General features: G+C 46.2%; 1 protein-coding gene across 1 annotated transcript in view; it reads right to left on the bottom strand.

Annotated features, from left to right (window-relative positions):
* The window catches only part of SHISA6 (shisa family member 6), a 145,076-nt gene that overhangs the window by 101,746 nt on the left and 31,262 nt on the right, over nucleotides 1-12,068 (bottom strand). Inside the window, exon 3 of the mRNA XM_059486028.1 lies at nucleotides 9,527-9,622. Within this exon, the coding sequence (XP_059342011.1) occupies nucleotides 9,527-9,622 (96 nt within the window). The remainder of the gene's footprint in view (nucleotides 1-9,526; nucleotides 9,623-12,068) is intronic.

Raw genomic sequence — 12,068 nt, 5'->3', positions numbered from 1 at the left:
AGAGAAGCAGGCTGAGATCCTCAGCGACACCATAGCAAGAAATCAGAAGGGCTCTTTATGCAAACGGTTCTTGATCATAAATAGAGAAAAACACGTTCTTCAAAGAGGAGCTGGTGGCAGGCAGCTGCAGCTCCACTTTCACAGACAGCTGGGCTGTACCTGCCAGCTCTTCCCCAGCTTTCAGCTCAGCTTTCAAAGGTATCTGCCAAAACATCCCCGGGAGCTGACAGACTCCCTGTGAAAGGGCAGCCAGGAACAGGCAGGGCTCCTTTCTTCTCCTCTCAGCCACTGTCACTCATGTTGTCACCCTGTTATTGCACACAGAAAGCAGAGGGATCCATTCTGGAGCTCCAGGTGATGATTGAAACCCATCCATGGTGCTCAGCGGAGGGCTGGGTGCAGCAGATGGGAATCAGGGGAGTGAAAACCTGGGGGATTTACCTTGGCATGGGAACTGGAACAGCAGAGGGCTGGGTGCAGCAGATGGAAATCAGGGAGTGAAAACTTGGGGGATTTACCTTGGCATGGGAACTGGAGGGAACCTTCCAGTGGGGAAGGAGAGTCCCAAGCTCTGGGTCTGTCCCACACAAAGCCAGGGAAGCCCTGTGACCTCCCAGATGCCAAAACACCCTGCTAATCCTGGGTGTGCACACCCAGAAAGGCCCTGGTGGCCTTTCCCTGCCTCAAACACAAGATTTTGTCTTCCACTGTCTCTAAGAGAGAAAGAAGAGACAACCCCAGTCCTGTCCTTGTCCCCTTTGATGAGGCCAAGTCAAAAATGCCCAAATCAGCGGATGGGTGAGGAATGGGATCTCCAGGAGACAAAAGGCTCCCTTTCCATCTGACAGCTGGCTCTGGAGCAGCCCCAGGGATCTCCTGGATCTCCAGGTGCTCCATGCCCAGCTTGTGGGCATCTCCCTGCAGCTCCAAGGAACAGAAAGCTCCAGGGAGGCTCTCAGAGCAGCTGCCAGCCTTTGTGCTCACTACCAACAGTGTGGGACACACTGGCTGGTGTGGGAATTTGGAATGAGTTTGAGATGGGACCTCTGAGCTGCTTTAGATGGTGTAATTTATTTTTCATATCTTCTACCTAGGCAGGAAGGGTGAGTTTGGCTCACACCTTCACCACATGGCTCAGAAGATAACAAGACCCTCAGTTACAAGACCTTTGAAAGATTTATTTATTGTAAATGCAGGCAACCCCAACGAGGGGAGAGAATGATGAATCTGACTCCATGTTCTCAGAAGGCTAATTTACTACTTTATTATACTATATTAAAGAATACTAAACTAAAGTAAAGAATACAGAAAGGATACTTACAGAAAGCTAAAAAGATAATAATGAAAACTCATGACTCTTTCCAGAGTCCTGACACGGCTTGGCCCTGATTGGCCAATGAGTCAAAACACTCACACCAGAATCCAATGAAATAATCACCTGTGAGTAAACAATCTCCAAACACATTCCACATGAGCACAACACAGGCAAAGCAAATGAGATAAGAATTGTTTTCCTTTTCTCTGAGGCCTTTTAGCTTCCCAGGAGAAAAACCCTGGGTGAAGGAATCATGGTTAGGGAATGTGAATGCCACATTTATTGACAATAAAACACTGCTAACAAGGATATTTATGTTTTTGACCCAATCCTTAAATATTTTGTCTTATGGACCCATGCTACAGTGTGAGCTTTCTTAGCCAATCATGTTATGGCACACAAACCTACAGTAGTACACTCATAAATTCTTGTTACCTTTGTAACTACTTTTATTTTTCTGCATCTTAAACTCTAAAATATAAACTTTCCTCCACTTAGCTTTACCTGTCTCGGCTTCAAACTCCAAATCCACATTCTCGCTTCTGTCACCTGAGTTTGGGAGCCTTTTCCAAGGTCTCAGATCAAATCCTGGCTTTAATTCTCATCTTTGGCTTCCAGGCCCAAAGTTCAGAGAGCTCCCTGCATTTCAGATCCCCCCAGGCTTGGAGAGCCCTATCCCAGAAAGATCTGTGCAGGTTCCTGGGGCAGCAGGACAGGAGCTCCCCAGTTCTGCTGTTTCAGTGCTCCATGCAGGAGGGGACACCAGGGGCTGAGGGGGTTTTGCTGCTGTTCCCCCATCCCTTCCCATCACAGACATCTTTTCATGAAAAATCCTTTCCTCAGGATTTTTCCTCCTGAGAAGCTGAGAGGCCTCAGAAACAAAATGTAAACAATGATTATCTGCTGCTGTGGAATGCAACAGGTGCATCTGGGATTGGTCTCATGTGGTTGTTTCTAATTAATGGCCAATCACATTCAGCTGGCTCGGACAGAGAGTCCGAGTCACAAGCCTTTGTTATCATTCTTTCCTTTCTATTCTTCGCTTAGCCAGCCTTCTGATGAAACCTTTTCTTCTATTCTTTTAGTATAGTTTTAATGTAATATATATCATAAAATAATAAATCAGCCTTCTGAAACATGGAGTCAGATCCTCGTCTCTTCCCTCAACATAAGACCCCTGTGAACACGGTCACACCTTCCCACAGCCCTGCAGCCCCTGGAATGTTTCCCATGGCCTTTCCCCCCTCTCCTCCCACCTGGCTGATCCCAGGGCTATAAAAACCAGAGCTGTCCAGACTCTGCTGAGAAATGGCCGGGCCACGTCTGAGGGAGGTTAAATAATTCAGAGAGGCTTGAAATGTCCTATTGCGTCATGGAATGTTCCTGCACAGCTCCCAGGCCCCCCTCCCCATCCCAATGATCCCATTTCCCAGGCAATGCAATTAGGTGTCGGAATGTGCAGGGCTTGGGATTCATCTGGAATCAGGGATGTGGGTGATCTTAAACAAGGCAGCATGGAAACCATCCGAAATGATCCAGGATAAACAGAAAGTGATTCATTGGCATGCAGCGGGCTCAGGCTCCACAGCTCTCCATTGATGGGATTTCTAACAAGTGTTTAAGGACCCAGCACACCTAACCCTCAATTTTTGCAAATCTATTCATGGCAAGTTACAGGTGCAGGTGTGGAAAAAATGATCCTCCAAGTCCTGCCTTCGCCTGTAATAATGAGTGTGCTGCGAGTGGGGATTACTAATGATGGGGGCAGGCAGTAAATTCCAGCCTGGAGCTGATTCACTGCATGTTTTGTAGCTGTGCTGGGCCCAGGAAGTTGTGACAGGTGTAATATCAGACCCCAAAATAACAAATTAAGGGTACAAAGCAGCGCTTTGGGAAAGGAACTGGAACACAGAGCTGCAAGCCAAGCAACGGGGAACCAGCCATGGCAGCAGGGAACCAGGGCACTGTTGGAGGGGGGAATCAGAACTCTCAAACTGCTAATGAGGAGCAAATTAATAAATCTTTCTCTCCCACTCATCTCTGAATCATATTTACAGCAAATGGAGCAGCAACCCCACCAGTCCCAAGGAAATGGCTGTAAGTGGGGCTCAGTTTGGGGTGCCCCAAGGCACCAGGGTGTGCCAGAGGGGCAGGGGGGGCACCCCAGTGTCCCAGCCTGCAGCAGCTCCATGCTCTCCATCAGCTGAGGCGTCTGCACTGAGATTGGTTTGCATCCAGACCTGTCAGTGCTGAAATACAGAACCTGTCAGAGGCTGCTCAGCCTGCAGGAAAAGCAGCCAAGGATGGGCACTGAGGGAACACCATGGATGGGAGATGGTGGATCCCAGGGGAGGAATGACCTGCTCTGGTGCTGCACAGGATGTCCCAGCCCTGCTGTCAGTCAGTGGTGCAGATTTCTGGATTTAAGGGACCGTGGGAAAAACAGGTTTGGGCATTGTCACAGACATATTTTATGACAATTTTTTTGTTAAGATCTTTTTCCTTGAGAAGTCAAGAGGCCTCAGAAATGAAATGTAAACAATGATTATCTGCTGCTGTGGAATGCAATAAGTGCACCTTTGATTGGTCTCATGTGGTTGTTTTTAATTAATGGCCAATCACAGTCCAGCTGTCTCAGACTCTCTGGTCAGTCACAAGATTTTATTATCATTCCTTTTCCTTCCTTTCAAGCCATCTGATGAAATCCTTTCTTCTATTCTTTTAGTATATTTTTATTATATAATTTTCTTTTAATATAATATATATCATAAAATAATAAATCAGCTTTCTGAAGCATAAAGTCAAGATTCTCGAGTCTTCCTTCATCCTGAAACCTCTGTGAACACCACCACAGGGCATAAATAAACAGCAGCAAAAACTGGCACCTGGCTGGGAGCACTGGGTGGCAGGTGACAAACTGGCACCTGGCTGGCAGGTGAAAATGAGTGTGGAGCACCAACCCCATGGGGGCCTGTAAATGTAAGGATGAGATGGGGGCACAAATGAGAGATGTTAACAGAACCCCTGACTGATTTTAACAGCAATTCTGAAAGATTTCATTTTAAATGTCTGTGTTTAAATTGTTTTGTACCATTTGACTACTTTTGGTAGAGTTCTGGCTGCTGCCAAAGTGTCACACACGTCTTTTATGGAAAATCCTTTCCTTAGGATTTTTCCTCCTGAGAAGCTGAGAGGCCTCAGGAACAAAATGTGAACAATGATTATCTGCTGCTGTGGAATGCAACAGGTGCATCTGGGATTGGTGTCATGTGGTTGTTTCTAATTAATGGCCAATCACAGTCAGCTGGCTCAGACTCTCTGTCCAAGCCACAAATCTTTGTTATCATTTTTTAGGATTCCTTTCTATTCTTCGCTTAGCCAGCCTTCTGATGAAACCTTTTCTTCTATTCTTTTAGTATAGTTTTAATGTAATATATATCATAAAATAATAAATCAAGCCTTCTGAAACATGGAGTCAGATCCTCGTCTCTTCCTCATCTTCGGACCCCTGTGAACACCATCACACATCCTCACTTTGCAGCATCCTCACCAGGAACAGAAAATAACCTCCCTGTTTTCACACTCTTGCAGAGCCCCCAGGAAAACAAAGAAGATGCTGAGTGCTGACCAGAGGTTTTCATCTGAGTTATCATCTCTCCAGAGCTCCTGCTGCTGGCCCAGACTGCTGAAACCCAGGGAGCTCCATCCCACTGGGAAACTATTGGCAAGGTCTGAGGGTGGAAGTAAAAAAAACAACCAAAACCAAAATAAAATAAAAACCAAATAACAGGTTTTTATGCAAAACCCCAGCAATATGATGTGGAGTAGGCAGTGTGGTGTGAAGTGGATGAGTTTCCTCTCTGAGGTGTTTATCCCAAATCTGTGGCTGTAAATCCCTCCAGGCTGGGTGGGTGCCAGAGCTCTGGGGAGCCCTGAGGGCACAGCCCAGGCCAGGCTGGGACACGGGCAGTGCCAGGGTGCTCAGAGCAGGCTGAGGGAGCTGGGATTGCAATCACAGAGGGGTGAGCTGGCTCCTGTCTCCCACATGCGTCCCCGGAGCTCTGAACCCTCCCACGGCACCAGCAGCAGCAGAAGCTGCTCCCACACAGGAATGTGGGATCCATCCTCCCTCCATGGGGGCTCAGTGCCCTGTGCCCTCCCAGTGAACCCCTCAGAGCTGCTGGTGGTTAATTCCACACAGAATTGAAAGCTGCTGCCTCAGAACCAGCCATCCAACCTTCTCCTACTAACCTGGCATGAGATCAGCCCTGCTTTGTGCCTCACCACGGGGAATTCTACATCCTGAAGGGCCAGGATTCACCCCTGGACCATCCTGACAGCACAGGAACTGCCCATGGCTTGGGGAACACACACTGGAATGGCTCCAGAGCCCTCAGGGGTGCATGGCCCAGGGGAATGCCATGGAAGAGCCACGAATGCCAATCCTGCCCAGCCAGGGCATGGCACACACGTGGCTCTGCTGCTTTGGTATCCATGGTGCTTTGGCATGGCTCACGTCTTTGTCTTCTGCCCAAAATAGATGAGCTCTTAAATATTACTCAGCACTTGGAGTTCTGCCACAGCACAGTTGAGAAAACACCAAAAATGTGTCTCCCATTGCAGAGAAATATTGAGAGAAACTTCACTGGCTTTGTGCAGTGCAGGGCAGAACCCCCTGCACAGGGCAGGGTGAGGTTAACAAGGGCTGGAACTGGGAAAGGACAGAACCTGCTCATCTCAGTGGGAATAGGAGAAAACAGGACAGAACCTGCTTAATAAGAAAAGGACAAAGAGCACAGAACCTGATCATCTCAGTGGGAACAGGAGAAAAGAGCACAGAACCTGATCATCTCAGTGGGAACAGGAGAAGAGAGAACAGAACCTGCTCATGTAGATAGGAGTAGGAGAAAAGAGCTCAGAACCCACTCATTTAAACAGGAATAGGATAAAATAGCATAGAACCCACTCATCTCAATGGGACTAGGACAAAAGAGCACAGAACCCACCCATGTAAATAGGAATAGGAGAAAAGAGCTCAGAACCTGCTCATCTAAAGAGGAATAGGAGAAAACAGGACAGAACCTGCTCAATAGGAATAGGACAAAGAGCACAGAACCTGCTCATCTAAACAGGAATAGGACAAAGAGCACAGAACATGCTTATCTAAATAGGAATAAGAGAAAACAGCACAGAACCCACTCATCTAAATGGAAACAGTACAAAAGAGCATAGGACCTGCTCAGATAAACAAGAATAGGACAAAAGAACACAGAACCTGTTCATTTCAATGGGAATCAGGGAAAAGATCACAGACCCTACTCATCTAAATAGGAATAGGAGAAAACAAGACAGAACCTGCTCACCTAAATAGGAATAGGACAAAAGAGCACAGAACCCACTCATCTCAATGGGAATAGGACAAAAGAACACAGAACCTGCTCACCTAAATAGGAATAGGACAAAAGAACCCAAAGCCCACTCATCTAGAGTCCTGGCTGAAGCTCTCTTACAGGTATTGGGTGGTGGCTTCAAGCTGAACTCAGGAAATCTGTCACAGATTTCCCCAACTCAGATCTGTCAAATATTTCCCCAGATCCAACCATTTCAGGCACAATCCCAATGACAGAACCCCTCAGTCCTTTGCGACACCCCACGTGCCCCCTGTCACAGCACAGACAGACAATCAGCTCATGTCACAGACACAGACAAAGCCACACGTGAGCACAAGCGGGTCCTGCAGCAGGTGTGAGGCATTTGTCACTCTCACCATCCAGCAGTGGGGGAATTTGCCATTAAGAAACTGGAAATTAACATTACAGCACTGTTCAAAACCCAGGTGGATTTACAGGCAGCTGAAAGGTAAATTCTAAGGCCAGTCCATTCTGATGTCTATAAACAGCCCAATATTCATTTCTTGAGAGGACACAGCCTTTTTTCTGTTTGGAACCCCCCCGTCTGAGGGCTGTGGTGGATGAGCAGGCTGCATTCCCAGTGCCCACTGTCCCCCTTGCCAGGGACAGGAAATGTGCTCTGGAAAAGGTGTGGAAACCCCAGGTTCACCTACAGGAGAGCAGAGCCTTTGCAGCTGGAGGAGGAGAGGAGGTTTTGTTCTCACCTGGGAGGAACTGGGAGCAGCCTTTTTGTCCAGCAAGCTGCTGGGAGGTGCCTTAGGGGTGTGAGGTGAGGACAATTGACCCGCCTGAGACTGAGGGCTGGGTTTGCAGCCCTGCTCAGGGATCTCCAGGGCTTGCTGGAGCCCATCAGGACAACCCAGTCCATGGACCATCACTCCTGGGGTAACTTTGCTACCTGACCCTAAAAACACTCCTGGTGTGGCAGGACATGACAATAAAACCCCTTTGGGATGGGGACACCTTATGTGAAATGTCATCCCTGGCTCCTCCCTGGAACCAGTGCAGCTCCCAGCCCGCCTGAGGTTCCTCTGCTTCCCTTCCCTTGGTACAGAGCTGGACTGGGACTGCAGGGATGAGATTATAAATCTGGGATTGCGGGGATTGGGTAACAAATCTGGGATTGCAGGGATTGGGTAACAAATCTGGGATTGCGGGGATGGGATAACAAATCTGGATTGTGGGGATTGCATTACAAATGTGGGATTGCAGGAATGGGATAACAAATCTGGGATTGTAGGGATGGGATAACAGATCTGGGATTGCAGGGATTGGAAAACTGGAGTTTCAGGTTATTGGACTATAGGACTGGAATGGAGGGTGTTGGATTACAAAACTGGAATTTCAGGGTATTGGATTGGAGGGATGGGATAAATCTGGGATCATAGGGATTGGGTTACAAATCTGGGATTGCAGGGATGAGATTACAAATTTGGGATTGTAGGATATTGGATTACACATCTGAAATTTCAGGATGTTGTATTACAAAACTGGAATTTCAGGGTATTTGATTACAGGACTGGGATTTCAGGGTTTTTGATCGCAAATCTGGGATTACAGGGTATTGGATTACAGGACTGGGATTGTAGGGTATTGGATCACATATATGGAATTTCAGGGTATTGGATTACAGGATATGGGATTACAGGACTGGGATTTCAGGGTTTTTGATCGCAAATCTGGGATTACAGGGTATTGGATTACAAATCTGGGATTTCAGGATATTGGATTACAAGTCCCACGGGTGCTGCCTCAGCCTCAGTAAACTTTATTTAAGCACACACAGACATACACAGACAATATACATATATTTGTTTCTTCTCTGACAGTTCTACAGGACCGACACTACTTTGGATGACACTCGTGGAGAACTGGAAAAAGTGCAGGAAATGTAGGAAAAAAATTAATTAAAAAAATTAAAATATCAAGGTCTTTTAATAATTTGTGAGTCACGGTCATCCACAGAAACAACACAGGAGCGTTCAACCAGGCGAGCACGAGGACACAGTACATTGGTGAGAGAGGAATCTCCACATACATCGTGTCTGCAGGGGGTACAGCAGTCTTGGGGACACAGAAGGGGACAGGAATGGCACATGCACCCCCGGGGTCACAGCCAGGCCACCGGTGGCACTGGGGACAGGAGGACACTCCGAGCACGTCTCACTGTACACCAGAACGACTCACCAAAAGCATCATCAGTGAACATTGCCTGGGGTCGTGGTGGCACAAGGACACGGCTCTGGTGGCGCCAGGACCCCCTGGTTGTTCGGTTATTTGTGTTAAAGCTGTCTCTCCACAGATATTTATATACAGTACATGTACACAGAACATACACACAGCAGCACATGTCGGTTTTTGTGGTTTCCTGGTTTGTACATTATATCACAGATTATAGGAACACAGAAAATATAGGAGCTAAAAAGAAATAATTTTATAAAATATTCCTCATAACCCCCCCCCCCCCCCCCCCGCCCCACCATTTAAATAAATAAATAACTAAAAGAAAAGCCCAGAAGTGAAAGAAAGGAGCTCCAGCCCCACAGTCTGGAAGTGGTCCCTGCCTGCCCTGGGCCAGATGGACATTGCTGCCCTCCCTGTGGGAGCAGCCAGGAGCACCCAGAGCTGCAGGAGGCACTGCCCAGCCGGGGGAGCCTGTACCGCCCTGCCAGGACCCGCAGGTCCTGCCCAGCCCCGCCCGAGCCTGCCCCGCTCCAGCTGCGGGCACCCGGCTCCGAGTTCGGATTGCAAACAATCGTTTCATTGCATTGGATTTAGCAAAAAATGGTTTCCACTGTACCCTTCGTGTGTCCTCTTCCTAACGTGACAAAGCCGGAGGAGATGAAATTATGGAGATCTGGCCCTCCACTGCGATAAATATCCTTCCCATAGTGACCTGCAGGGAAAAGGAAACACACACACCTTCAGCCACTCTGTCTCCGTCCAAATACATATATTTTTATATATATATATTTATACATTATATATTTATACATTTATATATATATATATATATATATATATATATATATATATATATAAAAAGTATATATATACACACATACACACATATATATACTTATATATTTTTATATATACTTATATACTTATATCTATCATATATATATACTAATTTCTGTGTCTATATTTATATATAATATAATATAATATAATATAATATAATATAATATAATATAATATAATATAATATAATATATCATATATCATATCATATCATATCATATCATATCATATCATATCATATAAATTAAAATGTATAATGTCTATTATACAGTATATAAATACATATTTATATTTATAAATTTCCATATATAATTATAGATGTACATTTATTTATATATATATTTCTATATATATTTATGTATATAATATACAATAACATAATTATATAAATAGAAAAATTATAATATTAATAACGTATTATTATCCATATAATAATTAAATAAATATATTTTACATATATATTTCTCTTGAATTTATTTATATATTTCTACTAAAATTTACACTTATATTTATATTATTTATATTTTTTAAGTTTGATTTTTATTTATTTATTTGTGCGCTTTACAGCCCCTCCGTCACCTTCACACACATTGCACAATTAAAGGCACCCTGAGAATGGCCCAGAAAACAACACCTGCAGCAACATCAAAGCCTGAATTCTTTGCTGGCAAAGATTTATGAAGAAGAACGACTGCACATGTTGGAAATTGTGAGCAGAACCTGAGAGGGGAAGCCCCAAAGTGCCAAATCCAAGAGCCCAATCCTCAGGAAATTGGGTCAAGCCAGGCTCAGATCCACCTTTGCCCTCCAAAGGTCTCAAAGGGAGTCAGAGGAGATTCTCAGCCCCTGAGAGCACCCTGGTGGCAGAGGTTCTGTCCCCATGTGCCAATGTCCCCTCTGTGTCACAGATCTGTCCCCAGGTGCCAATGTCCCCCCTGTACCAAGGGTTCTGTCCCCACATGCCAATGTCCCCCCTGTGCCAAGGGTTCTGTCCCCATGTGCCAATGTCCCCTCTGTGTCACAGATCTGTCCCCAGGTGCCAATGTCCCCCCTGTGCCAAGGGTTCTGTCACCAGGTGCCAATGTCCCCCCTGTGGCAGTGGTTTGTCCCCAGGTGCCAGTGTCCCCTCTGTGTCACGGATTTGTCCCCAGGTGTCAATGTCCCCTCTGTGACAGGGTTCTGTCCCCAGGTGCCAATGTCCCCCTGTCCAGGCTGGTCCCATGTCCCCATCACAGCAGCACAGCAAAATTGTGTTTTGGGACAGCTCCTCAAGTTCCTCCTCAAAAGACTCCTCAGAGCTTTCCCAGTCCCTGACAACACTGCGGGTTCAAGAGACACCCAGCTCTTTAATATTTTAATACATTAATAAAGGAAAAAAGGCAAAGCACACCCTGCCTGCCTGTTACCATGCAAAGCTCTGAAATGAGGACACAGATGATTTTTCAGATACTCTTTATCATCTCCTCCCTTTTTCATGTTGTTAATTTTTCTGCTCCTATTATTTCAGCAAGAGGCAGAGATAAGAAAGGTGCAGGGGGAGGGAAGGGGGGCGGCCTGGGGGCTGCAGGGATGCAGCTGAATCCCAGGGAAATTCCATCTTCCCTGATTTCCTGCCCGAGCTGAGGTGGGAGAAGGTGCTGGGCAGGACCAGGAGGGCACCCAGCTCTGTCCTGCCTGACCCACGCTATTCCACAGCCCTTCTCTGCTTTGCAAAAGCAAAAAAAAACCCAAATCTGTGTGTTCCCACCCCATTCCAGGCTCTCTGGCAACACCTTGGGAACGAGAGAGGCTTTGGAACCGCCCCTGTTTCCCTTGCAGCCACTCACTGTCCCCAGAGCCACACAAATATTGCTGCTACCTCCAGCTGAAATCAGCTGCCTCTCACAATTCCCTTCGGAGAACCTGCTTAAGAACAGATCAAGGAGGGGAAGTTTATAAAAAAGCAAACATTTACTGGCAGATTGAGGATTCCTCATCAGCCGTTTGCTCTCTGAACCTTGCTCTGCCCCTGCTTATGGAACATTGTAGTTCAATTAAAACATCCCTGTGATAACGAGCCATTAGCATTTGAACAGGAGCTACATTTTCCCAGGAGAAACTCAGATTTGCAGACTTCAAGCAGCACGATTTTCCCTTTCCATGGATATATTACAGCATGCTACGTTTGCTTTTTGGTTTGTTTTTTATTTTTTTAATTCCTGCTCACTTGTGATCATTTCTTTCGGCCTTGCAAAATTCTGGGAGAATTCTTGGAGTGAATTTTCCTTTCAGAGGGAACTGGGAGCTGCTGGGGGACCAAATCCAGGTGTTGTTATTCC

The sequence above is a fragment of the Ammospiza nelsoni genome, chromosome 19 (assembly GCF_027579445.1).
Source record: "Ammospiza nelsoni isolate bAmmNel1 chromosome 19, bAmmNel1.pri, whole genome shotgun sequence".
In the NCBI taxonomy this organism is placed as follows: Eukaryota; Metazoa; Chordata; class Aves; order Passeriformes; family Passerellidae; genus Ammospiza; species Ammospiza nelsoni.
Note: the sequence above shows the minus strand (reverse complement) of the source record. Positions and strands in the feature narration are given on the sequence as shown.